The 23,396-nt window shown below is 37.8% G+C and overlaps 1 protein-coding gene across 5 annotated transcripts in view; it reads left to right on the top strand.

Moving 5' to 3' along the window:
• LOC109200033 (myelin-associated glycoprotein) overlaps nt 1-23,396 on the top strand; it is a 75,793-nt gene that overhangs the window by 12,786 nt on the left and 39,611 nt on the right. Inside the window, exons 1-7 of one of the 5 annotated variants that reach the window (XM_025911293.1) lie at nt 7,859-8,096; nt 9,192-9,241; nt 10,288-10,357; nt 10,471-10,866; nt 10,962-11,255; nt 11,428-11,527; nt 11,636-11,671. In XM_025911293.1, coding sequence (XP_025767078.1) covers nt 10,312-10,357; nt 10,471-10,866; nt 10,962-11,255; nt 11,428-11,527; nt 11,636-11,671 — 872 coding nt within the window. In that variant the 5' untranslated portion in view covers nt 7,859-8,096; nt 9,192-9,241; nt 10,288-10,311. Of the gene's footprint in view, nt 1-7,858; nt 8,097-8,423; nt 8,443-9,191; nt 9,242-10,287; nt 10,358-10,470; nt 10,867-10,961; nt 11,256-11,427; nt 11,528-11,635; nt 11,672-18,672; nt 19,872-23,396 lie in introns of those variants that run through there. The other 4 variants (XM_025911295.1, XM_025911294.1, XM_025911291.1 and 1 more) reach the window with 4 other exon arrangements.

Raw genomic sequence — 23,396 nt, 5'->3', positions numbered from 1 at the left:
AGCATTACTCAAAGTTCTCACAAGTTGATTCTCAAAGTGCAAACCTTGTAGATTTTAAAATGTAAAAGTATTAATATGCCGCGTTTTTTCTTCGTCTGCGCACCACTTTTGTGCGCCTTTTTCCCTCGGTGCAGGTGTCTATTTCCGAACGAGGGTCATAGTTATGGGTGTTTTGTGCTGTTTTTTCTATTGGACGTGATGGTTATCAAAACCAAACATGATAAATTTGGTAAGCGCAGGAGACACGACACGGAGGAAATTTGTCAATAAGGCTGCAGAATGCAGTGCACATTATTGAAAGTTGTACTGTGCAATAAAAAATTCTGCGAAAAAGCGAGGCAGTGACGGATGAACAGCGGGACCACTACTGTTTATAAATTAACAATAACATATATTCCTATATGACAACATGCATAGCAGTAGGCGGGCTTGCTAGCTTTAGCGCGGCTTTCCCGGGTCAGTCAAAAAATTCAAAAGAGAAATGAATGAACTTACCAGGTTGCCCGAGCTCTTTGCATATCTTCCTCCAAGCTAGGTCCTTTTTATTCCTGTCTCGGTACAGAAAGGACCTGGTGTCATACAGCTCTGGGTGGTTTGCAACCGCGTTTATTAGCCTTTCCTCCGTATTGAATGAAGAATGAAGGGCTTTGGCTGGACCTGCCCCTTTGAACTCAGATCCACATCACCAGGCTCCTGATTGGTTGTCGTGGCGCGAATTGACGCTGGAGTTCAGATTTTTCCAACTCGAGCGGTAGACACGATACGTGCGAATGCACAAAATGCACCACACAAACTGACGCGCGTATTTTTATTCGCGCGTCAAACGCGTCAGTCGCACTACTTGGACGCGCGACTGACACTTTTTCGCGACGCAAATCTGCTTCTGGATTTTCGCGGGACCCTCAGTCGTGCGTCATCGCACTTCTCCGTTGACTTTACATGTAAACCTGACACTCTGGTCGCGTCTATCGTGTTCAGTGTGAACACACCGTAACAGCTTTTCCCATCCAGCGTGTCAAATAGCTGACATGGCTGCACCAGTGTACTGTGATGTTTCACCAACATGTGCCAGATGCTGTTCCTGCCATCCATGTGTACATCACCAGAGACAGCCCCTGCCAGAACAGAAACTAACACTGTAAAAATCTGTGCCTGTTTTTTTGATGCGTTCTATTTATTAATGATTATTAGGAGCAAACTATGACTTTTTGCATTCTGTCTTTTTTTTTTAATCTTTACTAGCCACTCTCTAATTCACACTCAAACAGCAAGTAAGAAACCAAACTTCTTGGAAATTGTTGATTCTGTGACTTTATAAAGTCCTTAAGTAATCCAGGTAAAGGTTAACTTCAATTCCTGATTTATTCTGTAATCTCTGGTCATATCGTATTCCCCTCAGTTTATTTGCTGCCATTGTCCATTCTTTGTAATTGATTGTAATTCAACCCCCCTCAGAGACATCTATACTGGCAGACTTCAGCAGAAAGCCAGCATCATCATCAAAGACCCCTCGCACCCTGGACACTCACTTTTTTCCCCCCTTCCCTCTGGTAAACGCTACAGGTCCATCAGGTCAAAGACAAACAGACTCAACAGAAGTTTTTACCCACAGGCTGTCAAACATGCCCTACCTCCACCCTGATTGGAGGATAACTGCACTGCCAACACTCATGGACATTACACCTTATTTATAAATTGTATTTCTGTTTATACTTCAATGCAACCAACACCCTTACCTCTTTAAACTGTATTTATTATAACATTATTTAGTATAGTTCCAACAGCACCCCCCCACTCAATGTGCAATATCATCCTCCCCCCACACACTCAATGTGCAATATCACTGATCACACTGCACCTCTCAATGCACCTGCTAGTTACATGGCATGTATGTGTATGTATATAGATGTAAGCGTGTATGTGGAAATATGTGTGTGTATGCATGTACAGATGCAAATATGTATATATACATATATGTATGTATGTGCGTGTATGTTTGCAGGTGTATGTATAACTTGTACATATCTTCTTGTGTAAATGTAAATTTGTCTATTATTGTGTAAATACTTACGCTATTGTGTACTCCACACACATGGAGAGATGCCAAACTGCCTTTCATTGTTCTTGTAACAGTGACAATAAAAAGCTATTCTATTCTATTCTATTCTATTCTATTCTATTCTATGTTTATACTCAGCTGCTGCCTTTGACTCAGTATTTTGAATTTTTTATGGGCTTATCATAAATTGTCTTGAAATTCTGAAATTATTTATGTTCTCGTTCCTGAGTATATTATGTTTGAGTGCCTCTGAGTTTGATAGTTATAGCTCTTGATTTCTTGTTATATGTTGGTTCTTCTTTTTGTGTCCAGTCTGTCCTTGTCTCCATGTCCTGTCTTCAGTATCTTTGTGCTTGTTTACCTTCAGTCTCTCCAGTCTGTCATGTCCCCTGTATGGTTTCTCTGGGTCTGTGCAATGTCAGTCTTTGTTTCACTGTTGACTTACCTTTGGTTTGTGTCTAGTTTACAGACTACAAACTAAACATAAAACTATAATCTCTTTAAATCCTGATCTCTCCTTAGTTTGCAATATTTAGTTATCTTCATCATTGGCCCTGGTCATGTCTCCGTATCTACTCTGTGCCCTGTCTCTATGGTTGTCTGGGCTTCCTGTTATTCACATGTCTGTGTTTACTCCTTCCCTCTGTGTTTATGTGTCTGGAATCTGGGTCTATCTCTGTTTGTGTCCTGTCTTCTTTTGGTAGTCTCTTGTCCTGTGTGCATTGTGTTTCAATTCTGTTGCCCTAGTCTTGTTATTGTGATCTAATTCACCTGTGTTGCCTGGTGTGTTCTATCTCCCTGATTAACTAATGATTATTTAAGTCCTTAGTTTCCTTCTTTCTTTTTTGCAACCTCCCTATAGGTGTCTGTCCTGTCTGTTTGGTGGTTTCCTGTGTATTTCCTTAGTTAGCATTTCCAAGAATATGTCCAATTCTCATGGTAGTTTGCCTTTGTTGCCGTGTTATCTGCCTTTTTGCTTTGCCAAAAGCCAGATCACATGAAGACCCGTTCAACAGCTCATTTGGAAGTACTGATATCTGCTGGTTATTCAATGTACAGCAGCCCTGCTGTGATATTACATGTGGGCTACATGCCAGTTGATATATAAATATAAAGATGTACCAAATTGCAGAATACCCATATGATGTCCTGAATAAGCCTATCTGTGATTGATTAAAGATGTATGTTATAATTGTGACATACTGTGCCAAAATGCTCCTTTGTCACTTGCCACATTGCAAGTTTTGGGGGGGTTTCACATAGTTTTACTATAGTGAGTTGTCATGTTTTCAACTTTTGTCAGCAGCATGTTTTGACAAAGGAAATTCACATTAATACATTGACTTTATAGTCAGAATTATCTTGACAGTCATTTACTGCATATAAAAGATGTCTTGATGACTGATTTATTACCTTTCATGAGGGAAAGTTTTAAAGTTCTGTATTTCAAAGCTGTAACAATATGAGATTTGTATTTATTTGTAAAGTTATTTTAGAAAATCCAAAGAAAATATGCAATAAATAATTGTGTTAGCTGAATTCATGTAGAACTTTTATTATCTAACATGCGTTATTAGTCTAAGTCATCATATAGGTAATTATACAGCGATATCATACAGGGATTAGTGTGCTCTATTGGCCAACAAACTTGCCTGACCTGAACCCCATAGAGAATTTATGGAGCATTGCCAAGAGAAAGATGAGACATGAGACGGAACAATGCAGAAGAGCTGAAGGCTGCTATTGATGCATCCTGGTCTTCCATAACACCTCAGCCGTGCCACAGGCTCATAGCATCCATACCACGCCGCACTGAGGCAGTAATTCATGCAAAGGGGACCCAAACCAAGTACTGAGTACATATGTATGATTATACTTTTCAGAGGTCTGACATTTCTCTATTTAAAATCCTTGTTTTATTGATTTAGAGATTAGATTAGATTAGATTAGATTAGATAAAACTTTATTAATCCCTCGGGTGGGTTCCTCTGGGAAATTCTGTTTCCAGTAGCACAGCACCGACAGAAGTTGCAAAAGAATGTAAGCAGAAATAGAAATATACCATATATACACATATACACATATATATAAACACAGAGGCATATATAAATACAGAGTATATAATAGCGATAAATAGGATAATAGGAATGACCAGGGAATTGCACATTTCAACTATTTTGAGTCTATTGCACCGCTGAATATGAAAAAATATTGCACAGTGAAAAGGGCACTGCAGATTAGTTGTTCCCGCCCTCCTTTGTCCTCCTGTTTCTCCTCCCTCTCCCCTCCACCGAGGAGTTAAACAGTTTAATGGCGTGTGGGACAAAGGAGTTTTGAAGTCTGTTGGTCCTTGACTTTGGGAGAAGCAACCTGTCACTGAACAGACTCCTCTGGTTGTTTATGACCGTGTGCAGATGATGCCCAGCATTGTTCATAATGTCCAACAGTTTCTTTGTTATTATTTTATTTTTTGCTTTTAAATTAAACACAACATGCTTATACAGATTCAACTGAGGACAATTACTACATTTAGCGTTTGTGAACTTATAAGCATGAAAAAAAAAAGAAGGAGAAGGAAGAAAAAATTCTAACAATATTAACTAAATAAGGAGTAAAATAACATAAGAAAATTTGCGCGGAGTGTGAGGCATGAATTATGATCAGTTAATTTTTAAGAATTCTAGAAATGGCTGCCAAATCATACAAAAACTCGCCAGTTTCCCCTTTCTATCAAATCTTATCTGTTCCACCCTGGCCACAGACACCATCTCATTAAGCCACCTTTTAAAACACGGGGCCGAAGAAGACCGCCACTGTAAAAGAATAAGTTTCTTTGCAGCCAGCATACCCATTGTAATTATCTGTTTTTGTGAAAAGGAAAAAGATTTGATTGATGCAAATGATCCAAGTATAGCTAGTGTACCATCAAGTGGTACTTTTTTCCTAAATTGGTTTGAAAACCACGTAAAAATCTGGCTCCAAAAAGCTTTCAAGACAGGGCAATGCAAAAATAGATGTGCCAGGGAACCTTCACCGATATTACATCTATCACATAAGGGGGATACAGAATTATAGATCCGGTTAAGTTTAAGTTTAGAAAAATGTAATCTGTGAATGACTTTAAACTGGATTAATTTATATCTGGCATTTCTTGAGCCTTTCTGAATATTGGACAAACAGTTTGACCACTGGTCCTCAGACAGAGGAACACCAAGGTCTTCAGCCCATGTATTCTTAATTCGATCAGAATCAACTGGGATTGTAAAGCACTTGACAAACTGAGATATCAGATGTTTAAAATCTGCTTTCCGAATTATATCCAAGTAAGTATGACTTAGTGGCTTCAGTGGAAAGTCTGAAAAGTTTCGTTGAACAAAATTCCTTATTTGAAGATAATGAAAAAAATGTGATTGAGGTAACTGAAACTTTTGTTGAAGTTGAAGGAAAGACAAAAATTTGTCATCTATATATAAGTCCTCAATGCATTTCAGTCCCTTTCCCCTCCATTCTAAAAACACCCTATCCATTTTACCTGGTTTAAACAAGTAGTTATGTATTATAGGCATTCTAACCGAAAAGTCAGGTAGTTTAAGAGATTTCCTAATTTGACTTAATATCTTTAAGGAGTGTTTGACAACAAAATTACGACTGATCGAATTATTAGAAGAACCCATGTTAGAAAACAATAAGACCGGTAATGAGGCTTCAGATACTGTTGCTGCCTCTACCTGGAACCAGATCGGAAGCTTAGCATAACAATAATCAGTAGGCGAACCCCACTGCCAGAGCAATACAGCTCTTGAATTTGCTGCCCAGTAACAATGTCTAAACACAGGGAGACCTAACCCCCCACTGGAAGTATTTTTTTGAAGATGAGCCTTGGATATCCGAGGGGGTTTTCCTGCCCAAATGAATGAAAGAATCAATGAATCAAGCTGCTTAAAAAATTTAAGTGGCAAATAAATAGGAAGGTTTTGAAAAAGATATAAAAATTGTGGCAAAGACACCATTCTAACTGCATTTATTCGACCAATCAAAGACAGAGGAAGCAGTTTCCATTTTCTAATATCGTCTTTGAGCTTGTCCAGCATTTCCAAGAAATTCAATTTATAGAGGAGTTTGGGATTTTTAGAGATCTTAAGGCCAAGGTAGGTAAAAGATGTAGTCACTAATTTGAATGGGAGTGAGCTGAGAAACTTTGGGCATAGATTATCTGTTATTGGCATAAATTCAGATTTGTCCCAATTGATCATATATCCTGATAATTTCCCAAAGTGTTTAATGCAATTTAAAAGATTAGGGAATGAAATTTCTGGTTCGGAAAGGCAGATCAATAAATCATCTGCATACATATTAACAAGACTTTCAACATTCCCAAATTTAACTCCCTGTATACCTGGGTGGTTTCTTATGTTAATGGCAAGGGGATCCAGAGCTATATCAAAAAGAAGCGGTGAGAGGGGATCCCCCTGTCTCACTCCACGTTGTAACTGAAAGGGGGAGGATTTATCTGCGTTAGTGAGAATGCAGGACACTGGACACAGATAAATCATTTTTAATCCAATCCCTAAAATATTCCCCAAAACCAAATTGTTTTAGAGTCTCAAATATATAAGGCCATTCAATCTGATCAAACGCTTTTTGGGCATCCAGAGAAAGTATTGCTGTTTTAGCCTCTTTTTCATAACCTGAGCAACAGTTTCTTTAATGTCCTCTTCTCTGCCACTGTCACCAGAGTGTCCAGCTTCATGCCAACCGCAGAGCCAGCCTCCTGAGGAAATACAGTCTGCTTTGGCCTTTTTTATACAGGTGCTGCGTGTTGCATGACCAGTCCAGTTTGTTGTCCACCCACAGCCCGAGGTACTTGTATGTGCTGACCACCTCCACCTCCTCTCCCTCTATCTGAACCAGCAGTGGACATGGTCTGGACCTCCCGAAGTTCACAACCAGTTCCTTGGTCTTTGAGGTGTTGATTTCATGTAATATTCTATTCTGTGATTTTGAATTTGGGGTTTTCATAAGCTGTAAGCTGTAATCATCGAAATTGTAACAAATAAAGGCGTGAAATACCCCGCTTTGCATGTAATGAGTCTATATCATATATTAGTTTCACCTTTTGAGTTGAAATACTGAAATAAATGAAATTTTCCCTAGGGTTAGGGTTAGGAATTCAGACATATGTAATCCATATTACACTTGCCGAATCTTACATAGGAATTTGTGTTAAAAGTCGATTTCCATTTAATATTCATATTCAACATCAGTCATCTAATTATATAAACACTTATCCACTCAGTGTCTTGTTGGGGAGTGAACAGATGGGCCGGTCTCCATTCTATCATGGTCAAATTTGACTCTGGTTCAATCATACAAATGGAAACTAAAATCAAACTAGCATTTCTGAGTAAAAATAAATAGATGACTGAGTATATTCAAGGCCTTCTTTGACTTCATTTTTCCCTTTTATACCACATATTTTAAAGGTTTTAGTGAAGTTACATTGTCATGGTGAGATAAAGTTTCAGCGGGTGTAAATATATATGTGTGTGTGTGTGTGTGTGTGTGTTATAAACGTCAATAGCAGGCCTTTTCTTAAAGTATAAAATAGGGTTTGAATTCAAGTTATAGCAGACTGTTGGCACTGTGAAATGAAATGCAGCCCCCCTTTGGCAGACAGCTTAAAACAGGAATTGTACACGCCAAGTTCACCCAAAACATTGTGATTGCTGTGGACCATGCATCCATAGCAACCACCACAGCAATGTCTTTAAGAGCTGGAACCCCCTGTGTAATGTTATAAAATAGAGTCTGCCAAACAGAATCTTGTATAGGGCCTCAAAAAAGTTAGAAACGGCCCTGTCCCATTTCCAGTGAAGGATTTTTTGTATCCGCCATTTTATCCTGATTATGTTTTTGTATGTTAGTAAGACTGCTGTACTTCTTTCTAGTATTCCAGTGAAGTGGGTGGTTCCAGCTGGAAAGATTTGAAAATCCTCCTGAAAGAGATTTGCAGAGACAAACAACTGAGTAGAAGCAGGTAAAACAGTACTGTAATGACAATAGAATAGATCAGAGTATGAACTGTGGGGTACCTTTGCGTTTAAGTTTTGTGCTTAGGTTAAAAGTGACCACCTCGATCATGAGCAGTAGCGGTCTGTCGTGATGAAGCGAGAGTTGAGCCAAAAGGCGACACTTTCAGTCTACATGTTAACCATGCTCGGCCCGAGGCAGGGCTGGACTGGTAATCTGGCAAACCGGGCATTTTCCCGGTGGACATACGCACTTTGGGGCTGATGGACCGACCAGGAAGCACTGGCAGCAGCCCGTTTCTTCATTTTCATTACTGACACTGGATTGCCCAATCAAATTTCTTACGAAAAAAAGTAGGAAAAAGTTTAGTTTGGAAGAAGTGGCAAAACGATGGAGAGAAAGGTTTAATGCGTATTAGGGAATATTTCACGTCACTGCGAGCCGATTTAAGCCTAAACAGTAACACATGATACGCAGTCCTGTTCGTTTATTAATCACCAGGGGATGTCGCATAAAAAGAGATCAAAGAGGCACAATCGTGTGCCATAGTCAGGGGTCAAAGTCGGTTTTGTTTGTTTGTTTGTTGCGGTTTCGGTAATTCAGCATCCGCACTCCGCTGATTTGCACACCTGTGATTTTTAACTTAAATTTATACTTGATTTTTAATTTCAGTTTCATTCTCGTGTCTTTTCGGAAATTGCACAGTAATACGCATTTCACTGCATGTTGTACTGTGTATGATCGTGTATGTGACAAATAAAATTTGCATTTGAATTTGAGCTAGCGCTAAAAAAGAGTAGCGAACATAAAGGGACGTTAAACTCAAAGGATGTTTAAGATGCAGGTAACTTAAAATGCAACGTTTCAGCCCAGCAAACATCAGCAAACACACCGACTGTGTGTGTGCTATGGTCCCTGGGTCGTTTCCACAGTGTTTGTTGTTAATAGAGTTTTGAGTCTTGTTTATTCATTATTATGTTGTTTGTGTTATATTTACTAGTTCTGCTTGCTTGTGCTTTTAGTTTATCGGTATTTGTATTTTAGGTTGTCTTTGTTGTTAATTGGTCCCGTTCATGTCTTTATTTTGTCTGTTTCCTTAAAGGTAAGGACTCCTCGGTGGGATCTGATAAACTGGAAATTTCAAGCTTACATGTAAGTCCAAATGTTTATAAATCAGATATCGGGTCTGTACATGTGACATTATGTTTTTCATATTGTGAAACCTGCTGCAAAACAAACTGAGTTAAACTAACTGTGTCAATTAAAGATTCCATGAAAATGATCTACAGGTAATGCAGGATAAACAGGTTAGTATGCTGCACTGTGATGGATTTAAAGTAAAAAAAAAAAAGAAAGAAAAAAAAAACAGTCTGTGACTGGTGCACAGTGCCAGTCTAGTATAAAAAGTATACTGTCGGTGTGGAAAATGGAAATCAGGCAGGACAACTAAAGAAACATTGGCTTACATCTGGTTGAATTCAGGTGTATAAATCCACAAAGAGCAGCAGGTCGGCTGATCACAGCCTCTACGTTATGAAAATCTACTGGAGTACTCAAAAGAAATTATTGTAAGTTATGCTGAAGAACTATTGCTGAGAACTACTTAAAGAGATTTTAAGAAAGTTTGCCTAAGAGAGTTCAGGCTGTGTTGGAGAATAAAGATGGTCATACAAAATATTGACTTTGTCTGTTTTTGCCTTACTTTTTGTAATTCAATTTTTATTTGTATATTTCAATAAACCACTATTTATTTCCCATTTTCCCAGCATCATGAAATGAATGGTGGCCCAACACTTTTGCACAGTATTGTAGCCTATGTAATTTGCCAAGAAATTCACTGGCTCTGGCATGAGCTTCTCTCTATTTTTTTAAGTCACTGTAATGAAGCCTGAGATATTGATTGGGGACTTTAGGAACCCCTGATACTTTTCTTGCAGTATGATGGCAAAGACATTAAAGGGTAGATATACAGGGAACCTGACAAGTGAGAGATTTGCTGCTTTCAGAGACAAATAGTGCAGGCAAAATATAAACGGCAATATAATAGTCCATATGAGAATATTAATTATGCCTGTTTATTATAAATATATTTTTTAAGTTGTCTAACTTCTAAAACTGTGTTGTAATTTCCATGAATTGAAGTGTTTTTGGTGCATTTATTTATTTATTTGTATTTTTTTCATGGAAAAATCCTGCAGTGTTTTGCGAGACCCTCAAGAAACATGGACAACGAAACAAAGTTTATGATAACTTGTATGCTTTTTACAGGTAACATAATGAGTCACCTGTTGGTTTACAATTGCTTTACAAACACTGTATAACTTTATAAGAAATGGCAGAGAAGTCATTATTTCAGTGACATTCCCTTAATTCTCTTTCAGCCATCTGTAGCTCCGTGTCCAGTGATGAATGGAAGGCCACTGTTGTAAAAAGCATTGATGCTCTGGTTACATCCTGTGTTGTGGTACCATGTTCATTCTCCCATACTGGAGGAAACCTGCCCTCCTCCAGACTCAGAGGAATCTGGCATGAAAAAGATGGCACAAAAAGAAACATCTATCATGAGGATCCTACACTGATTAAGGACAACTTTAAGGACCGAACAAAGCTGGTGGGACGTCTGGGCCAGAACAACTGCACCTTAGAAATAACTGGAGTTAAAGATCATGACAATGGCCCTTTCTGTTTCCGGGTTGAACTAGTGCGAACAGAAAACAATGACCCCACCAAGGACAAGTTCTTCTTTGTTGAAGACTGCGTCGAGTTGAACATGCTCAGTATGTTACCAACTTTCCATGACTTCAAACATTTATACCAGTTTTCTATTAAATCACTTTGCCTCTTACTTTATGTCTGCCTTTTTGATTTTCAGCTGAGCCTCTAAAGCCTGCAGTGATTAAACCAAAGACAGCCACTCTAGGAGAGCCCTACACTGTCACCTGTTCAGTCATCCACACCTGCCCCACTCATGTTCCTAAACTCACATGGAATCTGGATAGTACAAACATCATTGTGCATCATAAAGATATTAAACAAGGAAACTGGGAGACGCAGTCCATCCTGACAGTTATTCCGGAAGAGAAGGACGACAACAGAGAGATAACCTGCACTGCTGAATTTAATGGAGGCCTGAAATCATCTGAAACTTTCACACTCCATGTAAAACGTGAGGTCCTTCAGTAGTTTACTTCCAATATATTTTTTTGACCCTAAACTTTGCATGATTAAGAAAATGTTAATATCACTATTAAAAGTATGTTTAGATGAATGTTGTCTGTATTCTAAAGAAGCAACAACAAAAAATAACCCAAACAAATACCAACTCTGTCTATTTCCAGGTATTGAAAACTATAATCACATCATCATTCCTGCTGTAGTGGGGATTGGTACAGCTCTGCTCTTTGGCATCCCCTGCATTTTAATGGCAAAAAAATACAAGTGAGTCATTTTATAGAGAATTAAGCTTTCTGTTAACAAGGAGGAGACATTTTTCCTCTCATCAGTTCTACAGTACGCTCTTTAATATATGCATTTTTTCTGTTTAAGGAACCGCATTGCAGAGCTTCAAAATCAAGAAGGAACGTAAGTAGAAAAATATTTTGCATCAGATGCAGTTGGTTTCTGAGCCTGTCGTCATATATGATAACAATATAATGATTGTTTTTATTTATCACAGCATGTGGAACAGGCTTTCCATATTATCTTGCAGATAAGAAAAAAAATCTTTCTTTTTAAATTTACAGTTTGGTGCATTAAATCTGCTTGTATTTTGCGTGTATTTTATTTTGTTTTGTTTTTTGTTTGTTTATTTGTTTATTTTTAATCCAAAATCTTTGGAATTGTACATCCACACAGGTCTTTGAGATTACATTTCTGGTTAAATCACTTTAAGTCATTCTGATTAAAGGCCAAAGGGCGTTTTAAGTTTTTGGTACTACACTTGCTTCATAGATGGGCTAACTTTCCGTGCACAAACGCCTCAACTGTCTAACAGTGATTTCATGTTTTTTTCATGTTTATTAATGTTGGTGGTTTAGATATTACATTTAAAATTATATCTTATTTTCTGTTCTTGTTTTTCTGTGGTTTCATCAGGGGAAGACGCTGAAGGTGAGATGAAAAATGAATGCTGCTTAAATATCCACATTATTGCTTCTCTTGAATTTACAGTTGTAGCTCTTGTCAGCATTGTCTATATTCACAATTTTATCATACTCTACATATTTTTAAACATTATAAAAATTAAATGCAAGTAAAAAAGTCAGATTGAACAAGTTGTGTTAGGTTTTCAGGAGTCCTTCTTGCAGTGGTTTATTTCACTTCCCGCTTATTTCCTCTTAGAAATTAATGTAGATTAAGATACACATTATTCATCTTGTTTTTCGTCTTAGTAGTTTTTCACTTTTTGAAAGTTCCTTGTGTCTAATGTTTTGCTTTACTTCCAATTTTGAAGTTTTCCAGCCTATTGTGTTTTCTCACCTATTCCTGTTACTTTCTGTTTCTGTCCTTTGTTTCTTTGCTTGAATTTAAAATCATATATACTTCAAACCTGTATTTTCTTATTTTTCAGGCAATGAAATGAAATCAAGGGGACCAAATTCAAATGGTTACATCCTTTTTTTTCCATTCGCTTGCAAAACACAAAAATTGAATATGAAAAAGTAGCAAAATATAAAAAGGGGGATGGGTTTTTTTTCAACAGTTAGCTTCTAGCATTTTTTAATCAATTAATATGATGCTTTCTCTTTGTTTTCATACTTTAAAGGTTGCACTTTTGTGTTTCCCAGAAATGTTAACTGCGCATGTAGCAGTGCGAGCCCACCACTTCCTGATTTCTAAATCGATTTATCAATACTGTAAACCTGTTTTTGAACATTTAATCTTCACTTGTGCTGAGACTGAATTTATTGCTGCTTATTGCTTGAACGGCAAAGACCTTCAGTATTCAGTAAAATTTTAACTTTAACTTTTAACTTACAACTGCATAATATTCAACAGTGAATAAGTTAACTTTTTCATTCAAATAGATTGTGAATACAGTGTGTTGCATGTTACTGTTAAATTAAGGAGTAGATCAAATAACAAGATACCTGCTCTGTTATACACATATGTATAGCTCTTAACTGTGATTTAGGAAAACGTCACAAAGGTCATAAAGCTTCATTTATGATTTATTAAAGATATTTAAAGACAAAATATATGAATATACATAAAATGTTTGAATGAATTGTTTGTTTGTCTCACTCGTATTTTATTATTTGTAAATGGTAAATGGATAATCAGCACTGTAGCCAGGCTGACAAAAAAGTCAGAGCTCTACTGAGCCAACAATCCCTTTAACGTTAACTAGTAATGACTTCATGAACTTCTTCACAAATAAAATTTTTATCATTAGAGAAAAAATTACCAATAATCATCCCACAGATGTAATATCGTCTACAGCTACTTTTAGTACCATCAATGTCAAGTTAGACTCTTTTTCTCCAATTGATCTTTCTGAGTTAACTTCAATAATTAATTCCTCCAAACCATCAACGTGTCTTTTAGACCCCATTCCTACAAAACTGCTCAAAGAAGTCCTGCCATTAATTAATTCTTCGATCTTAAGTATGATCAACCTATCTCTAATAATCGGCTATGTACCACAGGCCTTCAAGCTGGCTGTAGTTAAACCTTTACTCAAAAAGCCATCTCTAGACCCAGCTGTCTTAGCTAATTACAGGCCAATCTCCAACCTTCCTTTTATATCAAAAATCCTTGAAAGAGTAGTTGTCAAACACCTAACAGATCATCTGCAGAGGAATGGCTTATTTGAAGAGTTTCAGTCAGGTTTCAGAGCTCATCACAGCACAGAAACAGCTTTAGTGAAGGTTACAAATGATCTTCTTATGGCCTCTGACAGTGGACTCATCTCTGTGCTTGTCCTGCTAGACCTTAGTGCTGCGTTTGATACTGTTGATCATAATATCCTATTAGAGCGATTAGAACATGCTGTAGGTATTACAGGTACTGCGCTGTAGTGGTTTGTATCATATCTATCTAATAGACTCCAATTTGTTCAAGTAAATGGAGAGTCCTCTTCACACACTAAGGTCAATTATGGTGTTCCACAGGGTTCAGTGCTAGGACCAATTCTATTTACATTATACATGCTTCCCCTAGGCAGCATCATTAGAAGACATAGCATAAATTTTCACTGCTATGCAGATGACACGCAGCTCTATCTATCCATGAAGCCAGGTAACACACACCAATTAGTTAAACTGCAGGAATGTCTTAAAGACTTAAAGACCGGGATGGCCGCTAACTTTCTGCTTCTTAATTCAGATAAAACTGAGGTTATTGTACTCGGCCCTGAAAATCTTAGAAATATGGTATCTAACCAGATTCTTACTCTGGATGGCATTACCTTGGCCTCCAGTAACACTGTGAGGAACCTTGGAGTCATTTTTGACCAGGACATGTCCTTTAACGCACATATTAAACAAATATGTAAGACTGCTTTCTTCCATTTGCACAACATCTCTAAAATTAGAAATATCCTGTCTCAGAGTGATGCTGAAAAACTAGTTCATGCCTTCATTACTTCCAGGCTGGACTACTGTAATTCTTTATTATCAGGATGTCCTAAAAACTCCCTGAAAAGTCTTCAGCTAATCCAAAATGCTGCAGCAAGAGTACTGACAGGGACTAGGAAGAGAGAACATATTTCTCCTGTTTTGGCTTCCCTTCATTGGCTTCCTGTTAAATCCAGAATTGATTTCAAAATCCTGCTCCTCACATACAAGGTCTTAAATAATCAGGCCCCATCTTATCTTAATGACCTTGTAGTACCATATCACCCTATTAGAGCACTTCGCTCTCGCTCTGCAGGCCTACTTGTTGTTCCTAGAGTATTTAAAAGTAGAATGGGAGGGAGAGCCTTCAGTTTTCAGGCCCCTCTTCTGTGGAACCAGCTTCCAGTTTGGATTCGGGAGACAGACACTATCTCTACTTTCAAGATTAGGCTTAAAACTTTCCTTTTTGCTAAAGCACATAGTTAGGGCTGGACCAGGTGACCCTGAATCCTCCCTTAGTTATGCTGCAATAGACGTAGGCTGCCGGGGATTCCCATGATGCATTGAGTTTTTCCTTTCCAGCCACTCACTATGTGTTAATAGACCTCTCTGCATCGAATCATATCTGTTATTAATTTCTGTCTCTCTTCCACAGCATGTCTTTCATCCTGTTTTCCTTCTTCACCCCAACCGGTCGCAGCAGATGGCCGCCCCTCCCTGAGCCTGGTTCTGCCGGAGGTTTCTTCCTGTTAAAAGGGAGTTTTTCCTTCCCACTGTCACCAAAGTGCTTGCTCATAGGGGGTCATATGATATGATTGTTGGGGTTTTCTCTGTATTTATTATTGTGCGATCTATTGTACAATATAAAGCGCCTTGAGGCGACTTTTGTTGTGATTTGGCGCTATATAAATAAAATTGAATTGAATTGAATTGAATAATATAAGCACTTTATACACCCATTGACACAAGCATTTCCTTCTATGCTCAAGTGCTTTCTGTCTAGCATTCACACACGTTAATACTTCATTTGATTAATGGTTATTATGAATGGAAAAATTACGTGTAGTGATTACTTAATTTTTGGTTAATTGGTGCTACCTGTGTACACACCCTCTGCAGATAGCTTATGATAACACCTGCTGTATATTCTGAGTGACACCATTACTTGAGCATTGTGAAGCTTTTTGTGAGAAATTCATATTTTATAAACACTGTTTATATTTTATAACACGTTTTATAAATGTATGTTATAAACACATTTTTATAAAACCGTAATCTAATTTCCCAACATGTTGAGTCTGTTCATTTGGATGTAGCGTTTTCAGTGGGAGAAAAATGTTGTCACTCATCCAAGTGCCTTCTTTAGTCTCAGCTGGCTGCAGGGAGATTCCCCAAGCCTTAAAAACAATATATTTGCATAATGACTGAAACTACCACCACTGACAAACAATCGGCTAAGGTCAGTTTCATGATCATCAATACGCAAATTGTCATAACCCCCTGACCAATGATCATCGATCAATGGTCAACGGTCGCATGACTAAAAAATTGTCTCAAAATGGGCCAAGTGTATGCCTATCTTAAGATGGTGAAAGATGTACCCTTAGGCACCCTCCTTGATTCAGAGATGGTCTTTCCCTTTTCCTTGACTCCTTGCTCAAACCAGTGTCCATTCCTGTGCTGCTTTGCACGGTTGTTGCCATGTCCCCTTTCACTGTCCCATGAGGGCTCCATCATCTGTCCGGCCAGGCGCTCTTGTTGGTCTTTGGTGGCCAAAAGACTCACTCTGATTGGTCAATGGCAGACTCCTTCCAGGGCATGAACTCTCACGGGTGAGACTATTCAATGGCTGTGTCCAAATTCAGGGGCTGCATCCTTGCTGCAAAGACCGGAAGTGTAAAGCAGTTTCTGTTGCCTAGCAACCACAACATAAGCAGGTACTGTGGTGGACAGTATGTTCGAGAGAAATACAGAAAAATCTTTATTTTATGGCATTTTTTTGTTTTATCTGTGAAAATTTTGTTATTTCATCTGCATGTGATGTATGTGGGAGAACGCCACAGCATGTGCTAAGTCCCTTTAGCCATCAGTGATGCTCAGTTTAGCTAGTATAGCTCAAAGATTAGTCTCATTTCATTTTGATGGTACGAATGTAGTAGGATTTATATTATTGGTATTTTAATGTATACACCTTGTACATTTGAAAAGAAAATGCTCAGTAGTTGAATTAAACTCAGTTATCTCAAATATTACATTTCAGTTTAAATTCAAGTTATATATATCTATTTCATATCATTTATTCCTGTGTGACTGTCTAACAGACAAATATTAATATACAATGACCACTGTCTGAAAGATTTAGTTATATTTAAGGGCAATATCCCAAAATAAACTAAAAAGATTTGAACCTTGTATTTTTCAGATAAAATGTAAGGCAAGCTGGTGCAGTAAATATTCTTTGATTGATGAGAAAACTGTGCAATATAATAAAATATAAGATATAAATATAAGATATCAGAACACTAAACAGGATGATGTTTTGGGGTCTAACAGGAGAGAGATGATACAGAAACATGACATCCTTATAAAATAGAAGAATAAAATAATCCTTTAATTGTCCCACAAGGTGACATTTGGTTGTAACAGCAGCAAGAAAAACACATATACAAACAAGCAGTACACAGGACACAGAACAGAAACATTCACAGTTTTTTTTTTACATATTTACATCAAGGACAATAGTTACCAAAAATAGAGTACTGTACAGTTAATAAAATTAAATAAAACTAAATACAGATGAGAGGCAAACCCAGGTTGTCGTGTGATACTGAAATACTGACACACTTCATGAACGAACTTTTCACAGGTCTTTGAACTTTTTATTTAAAAGTGGGGCACGAAAAGAAAAAAGCACGCGTCCCAATAGTTTGCAGGAGACTGAGAGTCTTCTTACTTGAGGCTATAGCGAAGACGCATTGAAAGGAGTCACTGGTTAAGGCTCTTTAAGAAAAATAAGCATCTGAAGGAATTCAGAGAGGGGGAATTTTTTTTATATATATACATATATTTACATACATACTGAAGACATCAAATATGTCAAGCAAGATATTTTAATTTAACTTTAGATTCCTCAAAGTAGCCGCCTTTTGCTTTTTTGAAGTGCTACAAGTCCTTGGGTCTAAGGAGCTTGGAAAGAAAAGTGTCTGGACTTCTTCAAATTCTTCTTCTTTAAATTTCTTAAAGACATTTCATCTTCATCCAAGAAGCTTCTTCAGTTGAAGTGAATAAACTTTTCTCAGATTAGCACCTCAGATTAGAGCCCAGATAAATGACACATATACTTCCAGTAGCAAACACATCTCTGCATCAACTGTTCAGAGGAGACTGTGCAAATCAGGCCTTTATGGCCAAGATGCAAAGAGCTGCTAAGAAAGCACTACTAAGGAAAAACAACAAGCAGAAGAGATTGTTTGGGCCAAGAAACACAAGGAATGGACATTAGACCAGTGGAAATACGCGCTTTGGTCTGATGAGTCCAAATTTGAGATCTTTAGTTTCACCCACTGTGTCTTTGTTGTGAACAGATGATCTCCAAATGCATGATTCCCACCATGAAGCATGGAGGAGGAGTTGTGATGGTGTGGGGGTGTTTTCCTGGTGACACTGTTGGGGATTCATTCCAAATTAAAGGTGCACTGAGGCAGCATGACTACCACAGCATCCTATTTTGAAGAATCTTAAATATAAAACATATTTTGAGTTATTTCACTTTTCTGTTTACTACTGTGATTGCTGTGGACTGTGTGTTTATAGCAACCAACAAAGCAACATCGACAAAAGGACTTACAAGCAAGTTCAATAAGGTTTAAAAAAAAATGTTCCATAACAATAATCAGTCCATATTATGAAGCCAAATAGTTAAATTAATGAGTATTAGAAAAGCAAATTACCTTAAAAAAAACATCCATCAGTCTACCATAGGACAAGAGGCAGGGTACACCCTGGACAGGTCACAGGGCCACCACATAGACAGACAACCATTTGCACCTATGGGCAATTTAGATTTATCAGTTAACCTAACCCCATGTCTTTGGGAGTGTGGGAGTAAGCTGAAGTAGAACCCAAACACACGTGGAGAACATACCACACAGAAAGACCCTGGACTTGAACCCAGGACCTTCTTGCTATGAGGAAACAGCCCTTACCACTGCACCACCATGCTGCCCTATCTGGCATTATAGTGTGTCAATTTGGACAGGAGCACTTATCCCCTGTTAGGCTTAACAAGTGTCTCTAAAGAACTTGTGGTGTTTAGGTGGAACTGAAAATGGAGCTTCTAGCTCGGGAGCACATCTGTGGCTAATGTTTAGTTGCTTATTTTAGTGTGCAAATAACCCCCACTAGTTAGCTTTGGTTCCTGTTTGGTGGTCCGGGTGGGTCTGTCAGACCAAATGTCTTATGATGATGAGAAAAAAAACCCTTGTCAGTACACAGCCTCAAATATTTCTTCTCCCACGTCTTCTGAGTGCGACCAGCTTTGTCTGTTGGTTTAAGAGACAATAAACCACACAAGAAGAAGAGGATTTATTCTTTTTATTTGCATCATGCAGATTGAACGTGTTGCATAATGAGGTTGAATAGCCACAGCTACATATAGCAAATAACATTTAAGTGTTAAACATGTGTTCAACATTAATAAACAATTCAGCTTACCTTCTGTTTCCATGTCATTCCTCTCCAGTGTCAGTATATCCTATAGCATCTAACTGATATGTGAAGAATACTTATGTACAGTAATATAAAAAACTGGTCTTAAATCATTAAAATATAAATAGCTGGACCGACATACATTGAATTTACTTAATAGCTGGATGAACATGAAAAATATTTATTAGAATTTTAGACTCACATATCCAGCTCAGTATCTTCTTAAAGTGTAACAGGTTGATGCATAGCCACAGATTATCTTTGTACTCCCCTGTGTAATGTTATAAAATAGGGCCTCAAAAAAGTTAGAAACGGCCCTGCCCCTTTTTCAGTGAGGGATTTTTTTTATCCGCCATTTTATCCTGGTCATGTTTTTGTATGTTAATAAGACGGCTGTGCTTCTTTCTAGGATTCCAGTTAAGTGGGTGGTTCCAGCTGGAAAGATTTGAAAATCCTCCTGAAAGAGTCAGAGATGATGTCAAAGAGATTTGCAGAGACAAACAACTGAGGAGAAGCAGGTAAAACAGCACTGTAATGATAATAGAATAGATAAGAGTATGAACTGTGGGACGATAGCTTTGTGTTTGAGATTTTTGAAGCGAGAGTTGAGCCGAAAGGCGACACTTTCGATTTCGAAATGCCCCAGGCAGGGCTGAACTGGCAATCAAGAATAACTGGCATTTTCCCGATGGAGAGACGCATTTTGCCGCTGCGCAAGCATACAAGCATTGACAGGAGCCCATTTCTTTTCATTAGTGTGGAAGAAGTAGCGAAATGCTGCAGATAAAAGCTGAGAAAAAAATAAAACGAACCTAAAAACAGATGCAGTAACATGTGTCAAATTAACAAACATGCTGTCGGGGCTCTGAGGTGGAAAATAACGACGTATAAATACGTTGTTACTGTACTTAAATCGAATTTTCAAGTATCTGTACTTGAGCGTTTTTTTTTTCCTGAAAAAAAAAACAGGCTCAAAACAGGCTTGTTACTATTGGGTTAAGGCATATTATGGTAGCTACTATTTCATCACTGCGAGCCTTCAAACATCAAACCGATTTAAGCCTAAACAGAAACACATGAAAGGCAGTCCTGTTCGTTTATTAATCACCAGGGGATGTCACATAAAAAGAGATCAAAAAACACAACCATAGTTAAAATGGGTTGTGTTTTTTTTTCTTTTTTTTTTTTCTTTTTTTGTGGCACAACAGGTGTTGATGAATTGCGTTTGCGGTGCTTCAGCATCTAGCTAGAGGACCAGCAAGCATAAAGGGAGTAATATTTTTTAATTTGCTGGTAATTTCAAATACAACAATTCCGTTAGCTCAACAAAAGCTATGGCCTCATGGTCAGAGTTGGTTACATCAAGTGTAGCAGAGATTAATATGATTTATAGCTGATGATGCTTAGATTCATTGACTGAATTCCACCTTCATACCAACTTTATAGTGTCTAGAAAAACGACAGCATAGTGTATTGTCAGTGTAGAGGATGGAAATGAGCCAGGACAACACATGAAACATTTGCTGACATCTGGTTGAATTCAGTTGTGTACATCCACAAAGAGTAGCAGATCAGCTGATCACATCCTGTACACAAAGATAACCTACTGGAACTCAGAAAATATTGTGTTGTGTTATACTGTTTAGACCCAAAGTCACCCTCTACAATGCTATGGAACGCCAGGACTGCCATAATGAATTAATTAAATACACCATTAAATAATTAATTAAATGTGGCAATAATTAATTAAAATCGGAAATAATTAATTACATAAATATTTACGACACATGTAATTAATTAATTATTGACACATTTAATTAATTATTGACATATTTAATTAATTAATAACACATTTAAATAATTATTGACATTTTCAATTAATTATTTAATGATTTATTTATTTAATTCATTTTGGCACTTTTGTCCCCTTCATCTCTCTCCTTGAAATAATTTTATTTGTCAGCCTCACCTATCAAACTAAGTGGGCGGGGTTAACGCTGCCCATGCAGCTTCTCTAACATTTGATTGGTTGCTGTGCAAAGTAAGTCAAGACAGGTCGATCCTAGATAATCGATTGCTTGTGTGGACTTGGGGCAGCCAGGTATCCCAGAATGAATTCTTAATCACAGGCAGCAATGGTGGTGGTGTAAAGTTTTAAAATACCCCGTTTTTCTGTCACCAACTACACTTTTAACAGTGTTTTAGCCGCAAATGTCGTGGCGTAATCTTCACATGTCTGGTCAGGTTGTCAACATAGAACATGTTTGCAAAAGTGCTCAGATGTTTTCAGAGATGTCACTAGCTCTGCTAACAGTCAGCTGACAGAGTGTACCGAGCTCACAGCCCCGGTGTGCCAGCTTAACTGTTTTGTTTTGGGGGGTTTTTTTTTGGGGGGGGGTTACATTAACCGGTTTGTTTACATATTCCACTCGCTGTGTCCCACATGTTGCATTCTCAGATTCTCATTTTCACCGAACGATTGTCTCTTTCCGCCTGGTCTTGTGTCTCTGTGCTTCTGTAACATAAAGAACAAGCTGACATTTTTCTCACGACACCAGCGATCAGCTCAACAGGCCCTCAGTTAACCTGCATGCATCCTCCTCCTCACCTGTCAGCTGTTTAACACCTGCTGCTAATTCAAGAAACACGCCCACGTTACCTGGTGATAGCGCAGAGCTGCTGGAGCTTGTTTCCCAACAGAGCACTTTATAGGCCAACCAGCTTTATCAGCGGCTGATGTCCAATCACCGGCACACAGCTTTGAAACCTCACCTGAGTTTTAGCTCTCAGTGGTTAAACGCTGGACTTAATTCACTCAGGTTCTGTCTGTCGGGTCACGTTTACTTCGCTGTTTTATTTACAACTGAGCAAATCGGTTTGGCTGAGGTTAAAGTTACGTTTCATAACTGCATAGTTTTACTGAAGTTTAATGGTTCACTGTGTTAGACTAAACCATTCGCTTTTCTTTTTCTGGTGTGTTTTGGATTTAACAGTGAATTTTGAGATTAAACTGACTTTTAAAATGTTTTTATACAAAGAGGAAAAAGAAGGCGCATTTTCATCGAGAGGAGCAGAGTTTGCAACAGCGTGTTCATCATGAAGACTGCAACCTGGACAGAAATATTACATCATCTGTTTTTTAATAGTTATTCAACTGTATTCTAAGCACCAGCTGTCTGTTAGAATTTTTAGAGTTTACTTAACTAAAAATAAATGAGGTTAACATATAATTTGTGTGATTTTTTATTTATTTTTTTTGTTATTTTTGTTTCGGTCATGTTATGTTTAACTGTCAAAGGCTTGTTACAAACTATGAAACACATCGTGCAAACTTCTGGATGTTAGGAGAAAACTAATACTGCTCATGAATGAGACTAAAGGCAGGAAGGTGTCCTTTAAAACTAAACATGTTAATAGGACCTCCCTATTTATATCATAGTTTATGATATAGCACGTGTATTTCAGTAATAGCCTACTTATTTCAGTGTAGTGGTGAACAGTCACACAGCTCACGTGGGCGTTATCTGTGATACTCCTTAACTATAATTTATCCAAGTTAACTTCAGTTAACCATTCAGACAGTTCTTTTGCAATGACAAATATAAACACTCATGTCGCCGGTAGGTTTCCGCAATGCCAGCTGTTTAAATTACAGCTGATTATGCAGTAACCATGGTAACCACGGACTCTGAGTGGGTCAGACAACAATTTTACATATATGATCTTAAAACAGGACACAGCCACTATACGTCCTGGCCTCATATCAAATGTGAACGCAGACTGAGTCTATGTTTGACGTTTGTTTTCTATCTAATCTTCCTCTCAAACATTTAAACAGCAGCGAGTCTGCAGCTGAGGGAATACAAACTCAAATTGTCGGAACAGGTTTGATCGTTTCTTGCGTGTATTAATTTAGTGATTTATTAAATCACCAAAATGTTATTCTAATCTGCTGCTGAGTCTCTTACGCTGATGAAAACGCAGATAACACAGATCACGAACACCTGTTCAACCAATCACTTTCATTCCACTTTGATCTGTGA

The sequence above is a fragment of the Oreochromis niloticus genome, linkage group LG11, assembly GCF_001858045.2.
Source record: "Oreochromis niloticus isolate F11D_XX linkage group LG11, O_niloticus_UMD_NMBU, whole genome shotgun sequence".
Lineage (NCBI taxonomy): Eukaryota > Metazoa > Chordata > Actinopteri > Cichliformes > Cichlidae > Oreochromis > Oreochromis niloticus.
The sequence above is the reverse complement of the archived record's forward strand: the minus strand, read 5'-3'. Positions and strand labels throughout refer to the sequence as shown.